This window comes from Rhinatrema bivittatum, chromosome 2, assembly GCF_901001135.1.
Source record: "Rhinatrema bivittatum chromosome 2, aRhiBiv1.1, whole genome shotgun sequence".
Taxonomy (NCBI): domain Eukaryota; kingdom Metazoa; phylum Chordata; class Amphibia; order Gymnophiona; family Rhinatrematidae; genus Rhinatrema; species Rhinatrema bivittatum.
The window spans coordinates 272526540-272550008 of NC_042616.1; the positions used below are offsets into that span (position 1 = coordinate 272526540).

Below are 23469 nucleotides of genomic sequence, written 5' to 3' on the forward strand. Positions count from 1 at the left end.
CAGATTTTGATTCCGATAACAGAATCCATCGCAAAATCACTCTCACTCTGGAACAACTGCCTAAATCGGATCACCACCCTTCTTAACAGCCTCAACTTGGTCCTTAACGCATCCAAGACCGAACTCCTCATCTCCTCTAACCAAGACAACCCACTCCCACAGACCATCCTTAACACCCAGCTCATGCATACCCACGTACGAGATCTCGGGGTGTTACTAGACAACCGCTTAAACCTCAAGAAAATGATCAACACCACAACCAAAGATTGTTTCTACAGGCTTCAAGTCCTAAAAAGACTCAAACCCCTACTTTTTTCCACGACTTCAGAACAGTCCTGCAAGCCTTGATATTTGCTAAAATCGACTACTGCAGTGCACTCCTCTTGGGACTCCCCAGCTCTACCACCAAGCCGCTTTAGTTGATACAGAACGCTGCCGCAAGAATCTTGACTAACACCAACCGGGGAGAACACATATCTCCCATCCTACGTAACCTACACTGGCTCCCAGTGAAGTACAGAATCCTCCACAAATCACTCACTTTAATCCACAAAGTCATCTACAATCACTTGCATCTGGACCTCGAATTCCCCCTCAATCTCCACCTCACCAACAGACCGACTAGAGAAATATATAAAGGAACCCTACAGACCCCACCTACAAAAGCCACACGCCTCATCTCAACTAAAGACCGATCCTTTTCAACAGCAGGCCCAACTATCTGGAACGACATCCCAGCTGACCTCAGAATGGAGCCCTGCCTACCAACATTCAAGAAAAAACTTAAGACCTGGCTTTTCCGCCAAGCCTTCTCAGATACCCATGACACACAATAGTCGACAGAACTTCCTTTAGGAGCAATGGATTTCCATTTTACCCCTAAGCCCAGAATAAGAGCCTCCTGACTGCTCTGTTTATTCTAATAATTTCTCCGCTATCTCTAGCCTTTCCTTCCTTCCAGCAGTCTATGCCTCCAAGTTTAATTTCCCTGTTAAATGTAACTTTGCTTTTTCATGTTCAACCTTTTGTTTTTGGTTACTGTTCTTGGTTCAGTTCCCCTATTCGATGTGAACCGACCTGATATGGTCTCCACCATGAAGGTCGGTATAGAAAAGTGTTAAATAAATAAATAAATATTATCCCTTTTCTGGGCATGTAAATTTACTTGGATGACATCAGTCACATATATAAAAAAAAAAAAGGCAACAAAATTGTATTTATGCAGGCCATGACAGAGTGAACTAAGGGCAAGAAGCCAAAAACACCTGCCAACACATAAATCCTCATACCACCTCATTTCCATAATCTCAGAAACATTTATTCACCCCAGCTCCATAGGAATCAATGGAAACAAGCATAGCACTCATACATGCTAAAAATACAGGGCAAACATTACCATCAGTAGATTTTGTGGGTATAAAAATCATGTGCTGCAGCCTTTACAAACACATATATGCCTACCCTATTTTTTTTTATCATCACTGTAATTGAAGAAAAGGAGTAACATGCCCTTCTCAGCTAATTAAGCACACCTTTCTATTATTCCAAGGAAGCACCATTCTACTTTTTCAATACTAGGGTGATGTGATAGCTCAGAACATCAAATAGTCCATAGATAATTTCACTTCTACTGGCAATCTCCAGATATGCTTATTCCAGAACAAAGTATCTTCGGAACAGAAGCAGAAGACTGAAAATGTGACCCATCTGCCCCTGGATGTCAGTCCCTGTCCAAATCAAAAATATATCGTCGATATATCGACGCCAAGTGTGAATGAAAGAAAACCAAAATGAAGGATAAATGAAAACTTCTTCAAATTTACTGATGTATAAACATGCTAAACTGGGCGCCATGATAGCGCCCATAGCAGTTCCTTTTATTTGTTGATATATAGTTGATTGAAATTGAAAATAATTTTTTGTCAATGCTAGGCGTGTGAGTGTGAGTAAAAATGAAAGTCTCCTCCACTCCCTAGTCTTTGTTTTTTGGTTACTTTGGATATTGTATTGCTCTATTCAAATATTCCCCAGGAATATTCATTCAGGTCCCATTCGCACACCCACGTCATTTTAATCAGAACAAACATAAAAATACCAGTCAAAGAAGAAAAACAATATCAGTCTAACTAAGAAGAAAAACAATACCAATGTAGAAATTATATCAAAATGATAGGATGGACTATATGTTAAAGAGAGCATTGAGTCAAACACGATAAAGGTTCTGCAGGAAACAAAAATGCAATATTGAATCCTTATGGATAGAAATTCCAGGTGAAAAAGGAAATAAAATAGTAATGAGGGTATATTACCATCCACCTGGCCAGAATGAACTAATAGACAATGAAATGCTAAAAGAAATTAAGGAAGCTAACAAAATCAGCAACACAGTAATAATGGGTGATTTCAATTACCCCAGTATTGTCTGGGTGAAAGTTACATCAGAACATTCTAAAGAAGTAAAGCTCCTAGATGAAATAAATGACTGCTTCATGGAACAGCTGATACAAGAACCAACAAGAGGGGAAACTATTTTAGACCTAATCCTTAGTGGAACATAGGATTTGGTGTGAGAGATAACAGTGTTGAAACCACTTGGCATTAGTTATCACAGCATTATCAAATTTGAGTTAATAACTGGAGGCAGCATACATTTAACTTTCAAAAAGATGTCTATGATAAAATGAGGAAAATGGTTAGGAAAAACTGAAAGGAGCAACTGCAAAGGTTAAGAGTTTAGCTTAGGCATGAATTGTTGCGCTCGGGGGTGGACCCCTGACCTGAGGCAGTACGGGAATGGACCACAGGGGGCGGAGCACTGAAGGAGACAGAGGCAGTGTAGATCTTCACCACTGGAAACCTGAGGTGTCCCCTCCCCCCCCCCCCCCCCCCCCCCCCCCCCCCCCCCGGAGGAGCTCGTAGGGACCCGGGCCGCTGGGACTTAGGTGGGCCTCACAGGGTCTCCTGGGAGAGTCTGAGTCCGGCATACCCACAAGGACTGGAAGAGCGCTATCGGGTTTGAGGCTGGAAACAGGTTGGAGATAAGCGAACCAGAAGAGTGTTGGTGACAACAAGGCTAGGGACAGAGCCAGAATCAAGCAAGGTCAGGCGAGCAAGGTCAAGTCCAAGAATCAGTCCGAAGAGTGATCAACGAAGCAAGGGTCAAGATCCAGAGGTTAGGCAGGGTCGAAGAACAGGCAGAGGTCTGGTCAGGCGGCAGGCAGGCAGATGAGTCAGGAACAGGCTGAGGTCTTTGGCAGGCAGACAGGTCAAGAGCAAGCTAAGGTCTATGGCAGGCGGCAGGCAGGCAGGTCAGGAACAAGCTGAGGTCTTTACCAGTAAGCCAGTCCGGGGTAAGACCAGGGAGACGAACAACGAACACTGGAACAAGCAGGGCAAGGAAGCAGGTACAAGCAGGAATGGAACTGGAACAGAAGGATCCTGGAACAAGACTAGGAACAAGCAGGCAGGAACACAAGTAAGGGCAATCTCAGGAATAAACTGACCCGATTGCCAAGGCAAGGAAGCGAGGCCAGGAGCTTCCTTTTAACATGAGTTCAATCAAAGTGCGCCGTGGAACTAGGCCCCGCCCTGGGACCTACATCAGGGTGGCTGGTCCGTGCGCGAAGGGGCATGGCTAGCTGCTGAGACGCCGAGGCCTGGCGTGCGACCGAAGGCCCAACGACCGCCACTGCGGGATGCCGGGGCCTAGCTGGACTTGCAAAGACCATGAGGGAGACAGGACCGGGACCCGCTGTGTGATCCCGAGGTGAGCGGTCCCATGCACGGGGCGACCAGGGCTGGGGTGTGTAACAGATAAGTTCCTGGAGGAAGAGTTCATTAACAATTATTAAGGTAGAGTTGCAGAAATCCACTGCTTATTCTTGGGATAAGCAGCTTGGAATCTGTCTACCCCTTGGGATCCTGCAAGGTACTGGTGACCTGGCTTGTCCACTTGTGGAAACAGGATATTGGGCTTGATGGACCTTTGGACTGACCCAGTAAGACAAGCCTTATGTTCTTATGTTCTAAACATGCAAAACACCTCACCAAACAAATATAATGCAAAATAAGAAAAACATCATTATCACTAACAACCACATGGTATCAACATTCCAAAACATGATCCCAATACAACTCATGGCAAGTTAACCCATAAATGGAAATCTCTGTCCATTAAATACGTCATGAAATTAGTACCTGTTGAAATCCCCCATCTATTTCTTAGTTCATATAAGAGATACATACACATAGAATTCTTGAAAATAAAACCTATGCTAAAATCAATCCCATAAGATTAAAATCCATCATAATATTTGGGAATCCTTTAGGAACAAAATCCTTATCAGTCACTATTTCTCGAGTTGTCAGGCCCTCTCTTCCCTTCTAAAGATCTTCTCCAAATAAAGCAGACACAACCAATCTGCATTTTACCATACCCTCTTAACCTCATATCCATCTCCTATATCTCATGTTCTCCTACTACATCCCAAAAGTACCTTCACTAAAACGCAGCATAGATTCATTTTCTTTCAGCCTTTTCTATTGCTAGCCGAACCTTTTCGCCAGCCCATTCTGCATCTGGATTTGATTAACTGCCTTTCCAATCCAAACACAAGGTGAGTTACATTCAGGTACAATAAGTATTTCCTTGTCCAGAGGGCTCACAATCTAAAGGAGTCATTTACTAAGCAACGTTAAGCTTTTATCATGTGGCAAATGCCTAGCAATATGCAGTATTTTAAACACTGCACAATATTTTCCTCCAATAATGCATAAGAACATAAGAAAAATGTGATGGCTGGCCATGGCATCACACGGCCAGCCACACTTACCTTCCCCACCCCAAGCCGGCCCTGTCCGGTCTCCATTGCCCCGGAGCCGCCACTGCCACTTCCTATCCGCGCAGTGGGGAGCTACTACTGTCGCCACACCGCCAACCTCAGCCCTCTCTAGGCGCATGGTTCCTCACAACACTTAAAGGGGCCATGGCGGGAAAACTTCCCACGGTCCCAGATGTCCACGACAGCAGGGAGGGCCTATTTAAGGCAGCCCCTGCTGCTCTAAACTTGACTCAGCAACAGGTTGCACTCTCCTGAGTCAGCAAGTTCCTTCTCCATATTCCTGCTCCAGTTCCTGCTTCTCCATGTTCCTGTTCCAGTTCCTGCTTCTCTGTGTACCTGCTCCAGCACCTGCTCTTCCTCTCCTCCTTGCCCTGTGCTCCCACACTGGATCCACTCTCCTGCTTCTTGGATGGTACATTCTTCGGATTTTGTCTGTCTGCTGCCCATCCTGACCTTTGGCTTCTTTCCCGGATTTCGTCTGTCTGCCACCTGCCCCGACCTTTGGCCTGTCCCCTGGATTCACCTGTCTGCTGCCTACCCCTGACCTCGGCCTGTCTGATTCTGCCTTAGCCTCTTATCCTCCTGGATTCATCGCTCAGAGACCCGTGCCTAAGTCCAGCCGGCCCCGATAATATCCAAGGGCTCAACCTGCAAGGAATGATGGTTGGTAGTGGTGAAGGTCCAGTGGGGTCTCTGCACCGCTCTGCTCCGCCTGCCGACAACGGGGACCCACGGAGGGGACCTTCTTTCGCTGGTAGCGCCAACCCCGCCTCGGTCCAAGGGTCCACATTGCAACAGAAAATGGTAATAAGCTGCTTTGCAAAGCTAATTTTATGTAATTAAATTAATATGGCTGGGCAGGAAAATTGCAAGCCACGTTATTTACTGGAAAGTGTTTGTGTCTGCTTGTGGGGTGGGAGGAGGGCACTCTAATTTTAATAATAATAATGGAATCATTGGCAGCAGCTGATCCACCTCCTCAAGCATTTTAGCCATCGCTATTTGCAATCATTTTAAGGGGGTCTGGAGGTGGGGAGCACATGTTTGCTGGCCTGAACTGGTTGCATGTTCAGGTGAGGAGATGGGGGACATTGGCTCACTGACTCAAACTTGAATTTTTTAAAAAAAATCTGTGGGTGATTAATTGTACAGCTATATTCTTTGAATACTGCTGCATGAGCTTAATGTTACCTGCCTACCTTTAGCTAGATATCTTTAAACTTAACTGGCTATATCCAAACATAGCTGATTAAGTTTAAAGCTAACTTAGCCAAAGTTAGACAGATAACTTTAACTGGATAAGTTATCCTTTAACAGGTTTCTGAAAACTGATCTCAGTGTTTTCAGCAGCAGGTGGGATGGGGAAGGAGGCAACAAACACTTTTTGTAAGTGTTCAGAAATATTAAAGCAAAATCTGAAAAGCAGCGACTGGAGATTTTTAACTGATTCATCTCAAGTGCTACAGTGGGCAGGGATGAGAGGACTCAACGCCTGGTGGCACTGAGCTTCCTGCTCCGAGGACACATTTACTCAGCCAGACTAAGCGACACATTTCCATCTTCAAATACAACCTTAAATTAAATGAATTGGAACAGTAATTAGCATATAATAATTCCGACACGTGTGTGGGACGGTGAATTAAGTAGAGCGGCACAGCTAGGTTTTATTTAGAACTAAGGTGTATGAGGAGGCGAAAGCAGAAGCAAAGGGGATACGGAGCCCTTGCCATGATGGTTATGTCTGGACCTCCAAGACAACAGAATCCAGTCCACTAGTCTCTTGGCCAAAGGGACAGCATCTGAATAACTGGAAAGCAGGGCACTGAGGCAGACAGGAACCGGCAAGATTCATTTCTGTACTTGCTGAACCAAACAAACAAGAACTTGGTAGGAAGGAAATGTTGTCAGGAGATGAGATATGAAGAAAACACTTTGAAACTTGCAGAACAGGATTAGAATGAATGCCTGATAAATCAGTCCCTGTAGTTCTCTCAGTGCAGAGAAAGCCACAGTAACAACAACCCTCCCCCCCCCCCCCACCCCCAAAATTATGATGTCAAATTGAGCCAGCTCCAGCAGCAGCCTCATAATGGAGCTCTGGCAGGGCCGCGCGTGCGTCAGTACTCATCGCTCATTCTGGCGCTAGCTTTCTGACACCAGATCAGATAGCAAGTAGCTGTGAGGGGGCTCTCTCTGGAGGCATTTTCTGTATGGTCCTAATATAGCAGTAATCATTTCATATTGGTGCTTCCTGACGAACAGAGAAGCAAAGGGCTCCACTGCCTTGGATCTAAGTGTCAGGCGTGTTTAATGGAGTCTTACTGCTTTCTTTTACACAATGAATATAGTGATATTAATAGTGATATTGCTCAAACAGCTACAACTGCTGCGCCTTTCTGAGTTACAACTAGCTCTGGTTTTAAATTGAACGTCTACTTTTCACGTATCTTCACATTCAACAGGTGCTACTATTTCTATTGTAAATAAATAATGTTAGTACTGAAAAATGTTTTCATGTCACTAAAGTATATCATACCCTTGAACAAATCAGCTAGGAGAACAATGCATAACTGGATTTGCGTGGTGTAAGTTTGGGCTGCATTTTATAATTTATGAGGACAATTTTCAAAGGTTTTTAAAACAGGCTTTAAAAAGTTATTTACCCACATAAAAATGGCTTTTGAATACTGTTCTCACCCCCCCTATCTGTTCAGGTAAAAGAACATGCGCTATTTCACAACAGGCATACTATTACCTGTGGGGGGGAAAGAAGGCGGAGTTAGATCAGGGAAGGAAAAGTGCAGGCAGTGATTTCATTTTAAAATTACAGTGTTTCATTTTTCAGTGCATACTTTAAGCTGAATCTTCCTCCTCCTGCCACGCAGGTCAGACTTCCTGCCATTCAAAACCATTACCATGGCAGTCGCATTGCGATGCATGCTAATTTTCCAGGCTTTGCATTAAGCAATAGGAAGCCAGGCCTGTTACAGACAGACCGACACTGGCTCTTACTCTGTGTATGAAGTACTTCTTTGTGTTTCCTTAGAGGCAAATTCCAAATTGCTTATTTCCTCTGCAAAAAGGGAATATTGAAGTTGATTTTCACAATCCTAGCAAGCCACATCAGAAATATCCATGTATAACATGTTACCTATTAAGTTATTTTGTTTCCATTCTTAAGACTGATTTACTCCTTTGTTTAGTGTACATAGAAGTGGTTGTAGGGATAGAAATAAATCAATGAATTTATTTATAACGGGGCTAAATTTAAAACTAACTTGTCACCTACCCCTTTTTTTTTTTTTTTTTTTACCAGGTACACCTTATTTTTTGAAAAATCAAAAATCTAATAGAAGATCCAGAAGCACCAAGCTGCAAAATACCCTGATATAAAATGTCATTCAATTCAATGCAAACAGCATTGAAAGATTTGAGGGTCCATTACCCAATTTAAAATTTAACATTTTTGCTTTTTAGATATTTCCTGTACCTTGGATTACATAAGGTGCCAAAATCAGGAGTTGGACACAGATGTAGCACATGCGCGCATCCACTCTTATTTTATAAGCCCCCCACATGCGTGCACAAGTTCCAATGCGCAAATATCTCACGTCAGGGCTACTTTATAACATGCATGCAGGACATAAAACTGCTCCATATCTGGCCACACATCCATATACACATGTATATATGTGTCCGTGCGCCCGTTTGAAAATAACTGTCCCTGTGTGCAAAGCTGGACATTTAGTTTAAGGAAGCATGGAAGCACACATAGAAATCTTTTATTTCCTGTCCGCCACAAAAACTCACAATGCCATAGGAAGATATAAATTATTAAGAACTCTTTAGTTTATTAACAGCTCCCCTGCCATTGAAGATGCTGAGATGGCAAAGCACCTTTTACTAATTCAGAAGAAAAAGCGCTCCACGTCTCCAATGCTAGCCTGCCAGCTTAGAAAAGCATAAAACAAGGGTAAAATATTATCATAAAAGTAAAAGCAGTGTGAAAAGGCACCATAACTGCTCAAACAGCCATGCCACGAGGCCCTTTTAAGATAACAGCACCTGAAAAAAAAGGAATGAAAGCACATCATCAATTCATCAAGCCATAATAACAGGCTCACAGAACATCTAAATCCTCTTCAGATAAGTAATGGCACCATACACACTCCAGTAACGCCACAGACCTTCACACCTACCAAAAAACTCTTACTTAATAAGAATCTCAAAGATGCCTTAATATATGAGCAAATGAGCATCATATCCATTAAGATCAAACAATGGCCTCTGCATACTGGACTTGACTATTCAGTCTGTGATAATACTTTTGGTTAGACTAGATGACTTCCTGGACTCTTGGAGGAACCAATCCAATAAAAGTATAATCAACAGCACATTTCCCTAATGTGATTGACCTTATCAAATAGAAGCCTCTTCGCACTTCTCAGTGCGGTATAGAGATACTGAATATAGTCAGGCATGTGCCTCCAGTGCCTCCAGAAAACAGTTGATAAATCTGGAGACTGAAGACTAACTAATGCCAGTCATAACTCTTGTCATCCTCTGAAAGCAGGAAATAGGCAGATAATGCAGAACAGTCATCACTTTTGCTTCAACAGAGAAGTTGTGAGGATATTGGATATGGGAGCCAAGACATTCACACAACTTCATACACAAGTGGGACATAAGAGCTCTGGGCAGGCATAACCTGTCAGTGAGCACCTTAGGATTTGGTCTGGGCTGAAGTATTCTCCTATAGGTGGCTCAATGTCTCTTTCAGTGCACATAGAGTGCAGAGACAGTAAGATGGCATGAGTTGTTTGCTATTTTTGTCATGAGAAGAAAGAAAAATGTTGTAAACTAAAATGGGATCTACATGGCTGCAGCAAGGTACCTTCTGGAGATATCCACCCCTTAGCAAGAAGAAACATATTCAGAAATGAATACTCCACAATGCATTAAAGTTGCATATAATTGTACAAATGAATAATGCTTTGTGACAGAGGTTGTTAATGGAATTTCTATTATGGTTTCTTCTGATCACTCTGAATATCAGTTTTTGACCTGCAATAAGTATGTTTTTGTCACCCTGAGTAGCTCCCACCAAAATGCAATTATCCCAAACACACAAAGGGTTGAATCAGGCCCTAACTGATTAGTTTGAATTTGTACTCTGGGAGCTGTATTTCAGTGATATGAAACTTTCAAAAGAGAGTCTAAAATAGCTTTAAACAGGAGATCATGTGCTACTTTTACATTCTTTTTGTACTTACAGGATGCATGTAGTTTTTGCTTATCCATAGCTTTATTACAATAGCATCTTTTCTCTTGCTTTCTTTCAGCTGGTAAATAATCCCCTAGCCAATCAGGCAGCGGCAGCTGCAGCAGCAGCAGCAGCCATGGGCTCTATAGCAAGCTCACAGGCCTTTGGGACTGCTCTCTCCAGTCTTCAGGGGGTCACAGGCCAACTAGTTACTAATGCACAAGGACAGGTGAGTGACAGCTGTTTTAAAAAAAATCATGAATTTGTATGGCAAACTGATCTACAAAAAGAAAATTAATTTTCTTTTGTATAAAAAGAGATGTTGCAGCTAGAGCCATTTTTAAAATCAAGCCAGATTTTACCATGGACATTAACTGCAATTTTAACACTCAATTTACTAAAAGCATATAGCCTTCACTAAAACCAGCATTAAAACCAGATATAACATGATGCGTTACTGTTGGTAGAATGCACCAGGCACATTGGGGCTCATATCCCTCCTCAAATCCCCATCCCCCACCCTCTAAGGCTCAATGAAAGCCCTTGGTAAGTCCCCATTCCTCCTGACACGAGTGAAAAATCTCCCTCAATACACATGAGAAGTCCCCAGCAGGCATTTGAGTATGTGAAGTCAACCAGCACCTTATTTATTTATTTATTTATAACTTTTTATATACCAGCATTCGTAAAAAACATCATGTCGGTTTACAGACAACTGAGAAAGGAAGTTACAATGATAGGTGGAGGAAGGATAGATAGTTAAAAGGTAAATTAACTTTACTGTAGAGCCAACGGGCGCCACAGTTATTAAATGAGATTACATATGGTTAACCAAATTAGACAAAATTAGATAAAATTAGACATAATTAATTATATACAATAGGAGACAGTGAGGGGGATAGGACGGGGGGTGGGGGGTGAAGCGCACAGGGGAGGCGGGGTGGGGGTGGATCTGTACAAGGGAGCAGAGGGTGGCGATGGGAAGGAGAGATGGTAACTGAATATCGGCACCTGTTTGAAATTTCCAGCAGCGAGGCAGTCATTCTCTCACTTGCTACCCTCATTTGCAGGTTAGAAGGGGTAGGTCAGTGGAACCCTCATGGTAGGAGAGAAAAGGAGGCTAGGGAATCGGGCCACAAGGTCCCTTCATAGGCCAGTCAGTGAGTAGAAAACTGACCATTTAGGGACTTCCCACTTCTGCCAGATGGGGATGGGGGTTTGAGGGGGATGGCCCTCTGGGGACTTCTCACTTATTTACAGGTCTATCCAGTACCGAGCGGTAGGAAGAGCTGCGTTAGTGCCCGGCGCACCTGCGGTTGCCGCACGCACAGTGCAGCTCACCTACCGCTCGATCCTGAACTATAATTTTATGCAAATGTAAACCGCGTCTAAGAAGGGTCCATGAAGCGTTAGGCCCGCGCAACCCATTTTACTGGATAGAGCGCCTATACAGTATCCTGGGTGCGCGGGCCTAACGCTTCACGCCACGCTGGTATCTGTCATTTCAAACTTACATTGTAAGCCCTCGGGGGATAGAGAAATACAGTACCTGAATGTAAACCGGTGTGATATCTCAATTGAGATGAATGTCGGTATATAAAAAAATAATAAATAAATAAATAAATATTGTCTTTTCAGTAAATAGGCCCTATAGTCAAGATAAATGCATATTGTTTATTAGGCCTATCATGCAGATACTTTTGTTGATAGACTGGATAATTTCAGTTGTGCTTTTTGTTTCTCATTAGAGCCAGTCCTACACATCCTTGTAAAGAAATGTAAATCTACATTACTAAGTAAAACTGTACCATATGAATAGGGACCTTTGTTTTCAGATTTTATTTTTCCTGGGAGTTTCTTGGCGTTTATTAAAGCAAACAAAAATGGGAGAAAATCAGGGGACAAAAATGAGGCAGTATTTTCCACAGATTTTCTTCCAATTTGTTTGCTATTTATACATACTGAGAAATTCGCAGGAAAAATAAAATAAAAGCTGAAAATGAAAGCCCCTACATATAAAATATTGGAAAAAAAATCAGTGTTGATGGATCTTTGGTCATAAGCTCCCAAGAAAATAACTTATTGAAAACAATGCATTAATTTTCTACCTGATTTTCTGAGTCTGAGGTAAAGGGGAAGGACAGCAGGCTGGAGGATATGTTCCAAAGCAATTGGGTGAAGAGGGAAACGGTGCTGACTTTTGTGTGATACAGTACACATGGAAACTGGTAATTTCCAATCAAAACACTAATATTTAAGAGGTGTCCAACAGTCCATTTTACTGCATTTTAGAGATCTGATTTTTGACAGCAAATTTCATAAAGTGCAATTTCTATTTTAATTCAAATCACATTATAGACAAAGAGATATTAAAATAAGAAATACACTGGATTCCCATTGTTTTGCGCTCAAAAAGAAAAGAAGAAATGGACCTAATAAATATCTACATTAATGAGTTAATTTTCAAAGGAATTAAGGGTATAAAAGTAAAATATGCATGCATAAATATCCTATACACACCTATATGCTATTTTATAAACATCAAATATGCATGGTTATTTTTGGTTTTGCACGCACATTTCCTTGTGCAAAAAAGGGGCAGTCTATGAGTGTTCTGAGGTGGAGCCAGGAAGTATACAAATAAGTTGCTATTTTATGAGAGTTTTACATTACATAAAATTATGTGAATGCACTGGGCAACTTATTCACATAATTTTTTTTAAATTTATAGTTTATTAAATTTCTTTAACATTTATTCAATGCAAAAAATAAATAAGAAAATATTGATTTACATCATCAATATTCCAACAAAAGAAATACTTTTACATCTTATTATAATGCAAATACAATACCCAGCCAACTTTACTGGGGAGCCTTCCAGGAAATTATTTATAGGAAAATAATTCGTATCAACATGAACATTACTAGGAGAGAGCCTTATTTAACCACCAGATTTATTCCCCTCTTCGGAGGGTGGTTTACTATGCCTATCCACCCTTATCAACAAGAAAAACTTCAAGGTAGGAGGGTTCAAGAAAAACAAATTTGTTTTTTTGGAAGGTAATTAAACATTTACATGGAAATTTGAGATAGAAAGTGGCCCCTAGGGTCAAAACTCTCTGTCTCAAAGATAAGAACTGTCTCCGCCTTAACTGGGTATCTTTGGAAACATCTGGAAAAACTTGAATTTTCTGACCACAGAAACTGAACTCCTTATTTCTAAAATACTTCTGAAGGACAAGATTTTTCTCATGCTCCAAACTAAATACCACTAACAAAGTGGCTCTAGTTTGGATATCATCCACCGAGGCCTCTAAAAAAAGCTGTTAAGTTAGGACTACCCGGAGATAAGACATCAATTCCCCCCTCAGGGGCCAATACATCTCTTTTCTTAGTTGGTAAATAATACATTTTTTAGATAATTAACTCCTTTGTTATGCCCAGGATTTCTTTAACATATTTATTAAACAATTCCTGAGCCGACAGCAATCTTATACAGGGGAAATTCAAAAATCTTAAATTTTTTCTCCTCATTACATTTTCAAGACCCTCTAATTTTTTATACACAATTAGTGAATCTTTTATAAAGGCAGCACCAGTGGTTTGTAATGTTGAAATCTGAGAAACAGTTGACTCACTCAAAGTCTCTAATTGCGTAATTCATTTACTATGATCCTCCAAGCTTATCTTAGTTTCCGCAGCCAAATTGGTGGACTGGGCCATGGCCAAAGATAACATCTTTTCCATTTTAGTAACCACCCTCCATACATCTGCCAGGGTGATATCATCAGGATTGACTGTCTCAACATTCAGTTCCAATGAACAATCAGGCAACATATTTCCTCTCACATATGGAAGAGGAGACCCATCCTTAACCACTGGAAGATGACCTCTGGAATCAGGCGATGTTAATACTTCCACTTCAGGTTCAGTACTTTTACTGGCCCCATTATTACCAGAGGATACATTGGGGACCTGGTCTATGGCTGGACTAACTGAGGTTCCCGAAGAGAATGAAATATCTGGGATAACCTCCCTGGAAGTCTAACTCACCCTCCTGACGAGATGTTGGTCCATTAGTTGGGTGACTTCTTTCCTGGTTGGTGTAGAGACCACCATTCTTGCCTTCCTCTTTTTTCCCATTCGATTTCACTCTCCTGCAGTGAGACTTTGCCAATGACAAAAATCTCTCCCAGGGGCGCGCCCCTTTGGCAGCGCGCCAGTGGCCGCGCGCCGCTGCACTCAAGTTTAAATAGGTGCAAGCAGCGCCTAGATGACATCAGAGGTGGGCGGGATCGGGTCACCAGTCCTTCGTCGCTCCGTCCTTTTCAACCATACGGCTCTCAACGCAGCGGTTTAAACTCTCAGCGTGTCTCTCCTCCGATGGGGCTCCCACCTCCGCGCCGCTGCACTCAAGTTTAAATAGGTGCAAGCGACACCTAGATGACGTCAGAGATGGGCGGGATCGGGTCACTAGCCCTTCGTCGCTCCATCCTTCTCAACCGTGCGGCTCTCAATGCGCCGGTTTAAACTCTCAGGGGCAGATTTTTTAAAAAGACGTGAGCGCATACTTTTGTTCGCGCAGCAGGCGCGAACAAAAGTACGCTGGATTTTATAAGATACGTATCTTTATATGTATCTTATAAAATCTGGGGTCGGCGCGCGCAAGGGGGGTGCACATTTGTGCGACCTGCGCGCGCCGAGCCCAGCGCGGCCTGCCTGTTCCCTCCGAGGCCGCTCCGATTTCGGAGCGGCCTCGGAGGGAACTTTTCTTCGCCCTCCCCCCACCTTCCCCTCCCTTCCCCTACCTAACCCACCCCCCCGGCCCTATCTAAACCCCCCCCCAACTTTGCGCGCATCGGCCGGCAGCCCCGCTCCGTCCTCCGGTCCCGGGGGCTGGTCCGGAGGCCTCGACCACGCCCCCGGGCCGGCGCCACGCCCCTGGGCCCGCCCCCGAAATGCCGCGGCATGCCCCCAAAACGCCGTGTCATTTCGGGAACGCCCCCGGACACACCCCCTCCCTCCCCTTTTCGAAAGCCCCGGGACTTACGCGTGTCCCAGGGCTTTACGCTCGCCGGCGGCCTATGCAAAATAGGCGCGCCGGCACGCGAGGGCCCTGCGCGCATAAATCCGGAAGGATTTACATGCGCGGGCCTTTTAAAATCAGCCCCTCAGCGCGTCTCTCCTCCGATGGGGCTCCCCTATTCACATAATTTTACACCTGCTAATTATCTATTACAATTGATAGCAGACTCGTCTGTTATTTGCTATTGTTGAGTGGGAGGTCTGGTTGAACTGGGCGGAGTATAGGTGAAGTACTGTGAGAGTCTCAATGAACTAATGGAGGTTTCAGCAAACTGGTGATTTCAAGTACGCATTCATATTTTAAAATATACCAACTTCCATGTATAAATCAGGATTTTACACGAACAAGTTATATATTTTTTTGCTTGTGCATGTTTATAAAATAGGTAGAAAAAGTACAGATTTTTAATGCATTGCTAATATTCTTGTGTACTGAAACATATGTGCATATGTTGGGGGAATGGACATACGAGTGCTTTATAATCTGCATGGACCAGGTACGCGCAGGTTATAAAGTACTATAGTAAATCTCCACGCACCCATATACACGCGTATATGAGGCTGTGCAGAGTTCTTTGAAAGTTACCCTCTGTGGTGGCCCCCTGGTTCTGGGTGATCAGTAACAGATGAGTTGGTCTTGATTTTTCATACAGAGAAATTCCCCAAATGCTTTGAAGCAGGAATAATAAAAAAAAAATGAAAAAAGGAGGTAGGAGGTTTAACCTGTTCCTTTAAATCTGGATCCAGGTAGACACCCTACTCTGCATGTTGTATAATATTTTTTCCTAAAACAAAATGACATTAATTCCACCCTCCTCCCTAAATTTTCCACTGTTTTTGTGAGATTGAGAGGCCCATGAGCATATGTCACATGGTGTGATGCAAGTGACCACACTTCAGGATCTCTGTTTTCTTCTTCATCTGTCATGAGCCCTATCAACTCTTCCTCCAACTCCTCTTCCTTTCCCTCTATCCCCTCATCTCCTAATCTTCTCTCTCTTCTTCTCCTTTCTTCTTCATGGTCAGCATCCAAATCTCCTCTTGCATGCTGGCATCTGAGCCCTTTACATAGCAGCTGAGCTACATTGGGAATATCTGATCACAGGCATGAAAGAAACTGATGCTATTAGCAAAATGCACTAATTATTGTGTGATCACTAAACTGGGCATACTAAGTCCTGTTTTACTCCTATCCCCTGAAGGATATAAGAGGATGACCAACTACCAAGACAGCTTTTTGTTCTGATGGAAGAATTGGGAGAGTAATAGGTCACCAGCAGAGCAGATTGATTAAGATCTGAGAAGGAGAAGACAGGAGACCATAACATCTGTGTGACTTCTGTTTTGTTCTCTTTTTCTGTCACTGCTTCCAAAAATAGGGCTTCCTTCCAGGTTTGTGGGGGAGAGGGTGAGCGAGTGAATGCAATTTTGATTCCCTCATTTTTCTGTATAAGTTTTGGTGAAAAACAGGTGAGGGAAATAATTTGGTAGAGGAGAGAACGGAGCATGAAAGCAATAGAATGGATCTGGGTGATAGTCTGAAAGCCATATGATTGGAGAAAATAAGAGGAAGCTAGATAGGAGCAGAAGAAGAAGAATGTACATTTCAAGAGGAGTTTGGAGGGCAAAGCAAGGGGCCTACTCTAATGCAGGAAGAGGTAAAGAGGAAGAGGTAGTGTAAGGCCAGAGCAGGGACGGATTAATTTTCTCACAACTAGGTACTTTTGGTGCTTTCACAACTCCACCTACTGAAGGGGCTGTTACAGGGAAGCAGAGGGCTGTTCTTTACTGAATGAGATTCATCAGATCTGGAAGGCAGCAAATCTTAGTCAGCCTGCTGACCCTAAGTTTTCTCCACCCTAGGCACAAGCATAATGGGTGCCTATTGACAAATCAAGGGCTAGCCAGGGGTACCATGTAAGTAGTTAGGCCAGAAGATGGAGGAGGAATAACTCATATACCAGGCTGACTACTGAGCGAGATGTGGAAGAAAAGAGCATAGCACAGTGAGGTGAGGAAGAGTTGGAAGAAGGGAAAGGGAGGAGATGGAAAGGAGGCAGAAACACAAGTATTCAATGTTTGTCCAGGAGGCCTGCTGTTGGCTCCACTGAGAGAGCAGTGGAGCTACCTGGGGAGGTCACACTGAGTCCCCCAGATCTACATCCACTGTCGGCCCCGAGATCAGCTGGAATCCCTCTCTTCCCCGAGACATGGATCGATGATGTCGCTGAGAGCTGACAAGAAAGTGGGGGCCAGAGAGGAGAATCACTTGCTCTGCCCAGCTCTCCTCTGCAGACGATGGATGCCGCCAGCTTTGGGGAGCAGGTTTTTCCTACTGCTTCGACCCTGAGCGACAACTTGGAGGTGCGTCGAGAACTGGAGCCAACTTCTGCGAGACCAGCAACGGAGGTAAAGGATCCCTCTCAAAGAATGGAGGGTGAGTCCTTTCTAATACCATCTAAACCGGTGGTGGTTACGCTGGACGCGCTATGGGACCTGGTAGCCGGTTTAGGCTCCATTCTGAGAGAACAAGGGACAAAAATGAGAAACCTAGACAAAAGACTGAATGATATGGAGGGAAAGTTCGATGTTCAGATTGTGCAGATCAACTCATGCTTGGAGAAAGTTGAACTCTCTTCTCAAAAATCACAAGAATGTAATGCAAAGTTAATTAAAGAGTCTAGCTACATGATAAGAAGAGTAGAATATTTGGAGAATTACAACAGGTGGCTTAACCTTTGCTTCTTAAATTTTCTGAAAGTTATGGGAGAAGAATCATACATTACATTAAGAAAATATTTCAAGGAAATTTTACAGATTGATGAAGACAAGCTTCCTCTTGTGAATAAATTAGTGTTTTTGCCTGTTCCTACAAAAATGAAAAATCTCCAAAAACAAGCTGAGGAGATTGAAAATCTGACTCAGTTTCTAGAGAATTCTTCTTTAGAAGTGTATGATCGGGCAACTCTCCTAGTTACCTTTTCAATGGAAAGAGATCTCAGTGAAGTTATGCAGAGATAAGAACATAAGAACATAAGATATGCCATACTGGGTCAGACCAGAGGTCCAACAAGCCCAGTATCCTGTTTCCAACAGTGGCCAATCCAAGTCACAAGTACCCAGCAAGTACCCAAACATTAGATAGATCACAAGCTACTATTGATATTAATTACTGTAAAAGCAGTTTAAGGATTTTTCCTCTAGGAACTTATCCAAACCTGTTTTAAACCCAGTTACGCTAATTTCTGTAACCACATCCTCTGGCAATGAATTCCAGAGCTTAACTATGCACATAAGAAATTGCCATGTTGGGTCAGACCAAGGGTCCATCAAGCCCAGCATCCTGTTTCCAACAGAGGCCAAACAAGACCACAAGAACCTGGCAATTACCCAAATACTAAGAAGATCCCATGCTACTGATGCAATTAATAGCAGTGGCTATTCCCTAAGTAAACATGATTAATAGCCGTTAATGGACTTCTCCTCCAAGAACTTATCCAAACCTTTTTTGAACCCAGCTACACTAACTGCTAGCTTCTATGTACAGGAAATACGGATATATCCTGATTTTACACGAGCAACTCAGGAGAGAAGGCATGAATTTCTCGTGTTGAAACCTCAGATAATATCCTTTGGATTTTCCTTTTGTATAACGTATCCATGCAAATGTCTGATTCGGTCACAAACTGAGTCATATATTTTCTTTATCCCTGAACAAATAAAATCATTCATTAATGCAAGGAATATAGCTACCCTATCTCTACTTAACATCTAGGTCGTAGATCCTTAAAAATCTTTTTAGTAAAGCAGAATTCACGTTAAGTGCCTGTTTTCTTAAAATGTTGTTGATATAATAAAAAACTCCCTATGTTTCTTTCCCCCTCACTTAAGATACCTAAATTGATAAAAAGGTACATTATAAAGTTAATGGGATTATGTTGTATGTATCATATGATAATAGGAATTGTATGTACACTTTCAATATTTATCTGGAAGTTTTTGTTCTTGCTTATATATGTTGAAAATTCAAAAATAAAAAATTATAAAAAAAACAAAATATGACACCAAAAGCAAAACAGCAAATATACGGTCTCATCAGAGGAAAATGGGAGGTGGCATAGCTGTTGCACTCGCCTCACACCTCTGAAGCAATGCCTTGCCAAAAATGTTGGGCCCACATTCCATTGCTGGTCTAGAGGAGTCCCTGGACACAGCCTCCAGAATACATAAGAACACATCTGGTGAGTTTCATGCATTTCCTGAACAGTAAATATAAATTTGTGTGACTACATTAATACATTTCTTGACTAGTGTGTGAGAACTAGTACTCTCTTCTTCAGGCCAGAATTTAAAAAGTATAAGGACAAAGCAAGGATGCATAGAAACATATATCTAGAATTGGCACCTCAATGGAGCCATAAGGATGAAACAGTGCAGTATCAGATGCTAGCTGGAATTACACGTTTTGGGAACGGTGGGATCAATATGGGCCATGATTTTTTGAAACGGGAGACTTGATGGGAATGTAACAGATTGCAGAGCAAAAGGTTGGCAAGGTAAGGTCTTTGCTATAGAGGAGTTTCACTTTTAATATGGTACCAAAAGGGAGATATGTGCTCCAAATATGCTATGTATTACTCTCCTTAACTTTTGTAGGTCCAAGGCCTTTGGCAAGTATACCCCTAAAAATCACAGATGCAGAGTTCACTTACCACAAGATCCTATGGCTACTACAGAGGGAGAGCGTTGGAGGCAGCAAGTGAAGGTTTGATTGCACAGCATGTGCCAGGAAAACCTGGAATGTGATTGCAATCCTACCTAGGGTCACTCAAGAGTTTGCTGGAGGGTTCCTGCTCTCTGGGGGTTCACTAAAAGGTCAGAGAACTTTTCCTGTAGAGCTCTTGTAATTGGCAAAGCATCCATCCTGTTTATGAGGAGTTTGGAGGGGGATTAGATAAGAGATCAACTAGGGTTGAGTGATAGGATGGTGTAGATAGGGTTGATAATAATAGGAGGTTCATTTCTCCAAAGTGGATGGGATTTAGGGGAGTTTATAAAGGGTGCTTCCAGGCACTTGGGAATAAGATTAGTAGAGAAAGACAGAGAGAGAGAGTTTATCTGTGTTCAGAGTTACAGTTAAGATTCCTGAAATCAAACTAGAAGGAGGTTAGCCCTAGGATCAAGGGTGAGGTCCATGCTGGGAAAGCCCAAGATGAAGATCATCTGATGATTTGTTTTCTTATTTATTTAATTTATTTATTTGAAGCTTTTTTATACCGACGTTCAAAGAACATCACATCGGTTTACAAGTAGCAGGTAGAAAAATACATTAACATTTTAAACATAAACAAGGTAACAGGAAATATAATGAACATAGATTATGCATGAGGAAAGGATCATCTAAAGATATAAAGGGTGGGTTACAAGATTAAACAAAGTTAATAATTCAGCTATTAAAATGCTGCCCTGAAGGCCTTGGGCTGAGGTTGTTGTCTCTCTATTTAAGAAGAATTTTTGTTGTTGGAGTACATCTTCTTCCTTGACTAATTGGATTATATCCAGTTACTTTGAGAGAATTATGTTTAAAGCTTTGGGACTACTCTTGGACCTTCAATAAAGTTCTACTTTGGAATCAATAACAGGTTTTGGACATTAGATTTCTATGTAGTTGGTAAGTTTCCCCTTTGGCCACCCAGAACTTTTCTGGTCCCCCACCTGGCGATCACTGGAGGACTTGGACTGCTCCAAGAGCTGCAATAGTGTCTCTCACCACCTGTGCAGCATCTGAAGATGACCTCCAAGAAAAGAGGGGATTACACACAAACCAGATCATCATATGATATCCAGCTTGGAGAGTTTGGATGGATAAGGACTGGACTCAGATGTTGCCATTAGCAGCCCCATCAGATCTGTCCTGTAATGCCTGAAAAGAATGTGACAGGCCTGGGGCTGGAGGATGATAGCAGACAAGAATCCTCTTCCTTATATGATCACCCTGTGGTGATAAGGAAGCAACAGCATATTGCCAACATCTGTCAAAACTACAGCATAGTACAAAAAGAGTTTCATGATATAAACTACAGACTAGGCAGTATTGATAAGGTGAAAACAGCTATGATGAGCCTCTCTGAGCTCCTTTATGAGGTGTCTACCTGCTGTGATCGATTTTTCAGCTGTTTTAGACTTAAATAGGCATGCTGATTTCAAAACTGCAGTTAGTTTTCTTCTATCATGTCAATTAAGAACATAAGAACATAAGAAATTGCCATGCTGGGACAGACCAAGGGTCCACCAAGCCCAGCATCCTGTTTCCAACAGAGGCCAAAAACCAGGCCACAAGAACCTGGCAATTACCCAAACACTAAGAAGAACCCATGCTACTGATGCAATTAATAGCAGTGGCTATTCCCTAAGTATAATTGATTAATAGCCATTAATGGACTTCTCCTCCAAGAACTTATCCAAAACTTTTTTGAACCCAGCTACACTAACTACCTTCTCTGGCAACAAATTCCAGAGCTTTATTGTGCGTTGAGTGAAAAATAATTTTCTCCGATTAGTCTTAAATGTGTTACTTGCTAACTTCATGGAATGCCCCCTAGTCCTTCTATTATTCGAAAGTGTAAATAACCGAGTCACATCTACTCGTTCAAGACCTCTCATGATCTTAAAGACCTCTATCATATCCCCCCTCAGCCGTCTCTTCTCCAAGCTGAACAGCCCTAACCTCTTCAGCCTTTCCTCATAGGGGAGCTGTTCCATCCCCTTTATCATTTTGGTTGCCCTTCTCTGTACCTTCTCCATCGCAACTATATCTTTTTTGAGATGCGGCGACCAGAATTGTACACAGTATTCAAGGTGCGGTCTCACCATGGAGCGATACAGAGGCATTATGACATTTTCCGTTCTATTAACCATTCCCTTCCTAATAATTCCTAACATTCTATTTGCTTTTTTGACTGCTGCAGCACACTGAGCCGACGATTTTAAAGTATTATCCACTATGATGCCTAGATCTTTTTCCTGGGTGGTAGCTCCTAACATGGAACCTAACATCGTGTAACTACAGCAAGGGTTATTTTTCCCTATGTGCATCACCTTGCACTTGTCCACATTAAATTTCATCTGCCATTTGGATGCCCAATCTTCCAGTCTTGCAAGGTCCTCCTGTAATGTATCACAGTCTGCCTGTGATTTAACTACTCTGAATAATTTTGTATCATCCGCAAATTTGATAACCTCACTCGTCGAGGTTACTCGAGGTGAGGTTTAGGTATTAGTGTAGGGGTTACGGGCCACTTTGACATTCGGAGTGCAAAGTATGAACAGAACAGTGCACTCTTTGAAGATTTGATGATCTTTGGAGTGAGAAAATTCACCCAAAGATGAGATTTGTGCAGTGTTCTCTCAGCCTAGCTTGAAGTTACCCATATAGCACTTTGATAAATGACCCCCTTAATACAACCACTCTAGGCTGGTTCGAGCCTGGATCGAGGGAAGCACTAGTGCTCTCCTGTTGGCTGAGAGCAAACCTCCCTCGAGTGGGGAGGGGTGGGGGATGACCTTGGAGACTAGCAACAGGTTCATACTTGTCTAGGCTATTCAGTTACACATGAGACAGTGTGGTGAGAGGTTGTGTGCTGCTCTATATAGTGAATCGTATTCCAAAGTGTAGTGTGAGTTCTTGTCTGTATACAAGGAGTTAGCAGAATTTATTTTTTTTATTTACATACGTACTTATTTCCTTTCCTTCAGATCATGTCTGCCTCTGCTATTTCTTCTCGTAAGTGCCTAAACAACCCTGATTCGTTTTGTTATATCTGTGGCAGTTTCACCATTCCCAGTCAAAGGACAAACATCAGTGCATTTGTCAGGCAAGACTATTTTACATATTTGAAAGTAAAATTTGGTGATCAAGATAAGTCTTGGGCCCTTCACAAGGTGTGCAAGCAGTGTGTCGAGAATTTATGGATGTGGACAAAGGGAACACGTGATAAATTTCCATTTGTATACCTATGGTTTGGCGAGAGCCCAGAGATCATTCAAGTGACTGTTACTTTTCTGTAGTGAAAACGTCAGGATATAACAAGAAAAATAAATGTAAAATAGAGTATCCTAGTCTACAATAGCTATATGCCCAGTGCCTCATTTAGCTGAAATCCCAGTGCCAGTTTTCATTGAACTACCCTCTTTCGAAAAACAGGAGTATGGTGAAGAACTAAGTGACAGCAACGATGAAGATTTTGAAACTGAAGATGACTCAGTTCATAAGGGATTTGA

General features: G+C 42.4%; 1 protein-coding gene across 2 annotated transcripts in view; it reads left to right on the forward strand.

Moving 5' to 3' along the window:
- POU6F2 (POU class 6 homeobox 2) overlaps positions 1 to 23469 on the forward strand; it is a 1096545-nt gene that overhangs the window by 899859 nt on the left and 173217 nt on the right. Inside the window, exons 6-7 of one of the 2 annotated variants that reach the window (XM_029589525.1) lie at positions 5412 to 5645; positions 10184 to 10333. The exons of the other annotated variant lie outside the window; for it this stretch is intronic. Coding sequence (XP_029445385.1) covers positions 5412 to 5645; positions 10184 to 10333 — 384 coding nt within the window. The remainder of the gene's footprint in view (positions 1 to 5411; positions 5646 to 10183; positions 10334 to 23469) is intronic. 2 annotated transcript variants of the gene reach the window in all.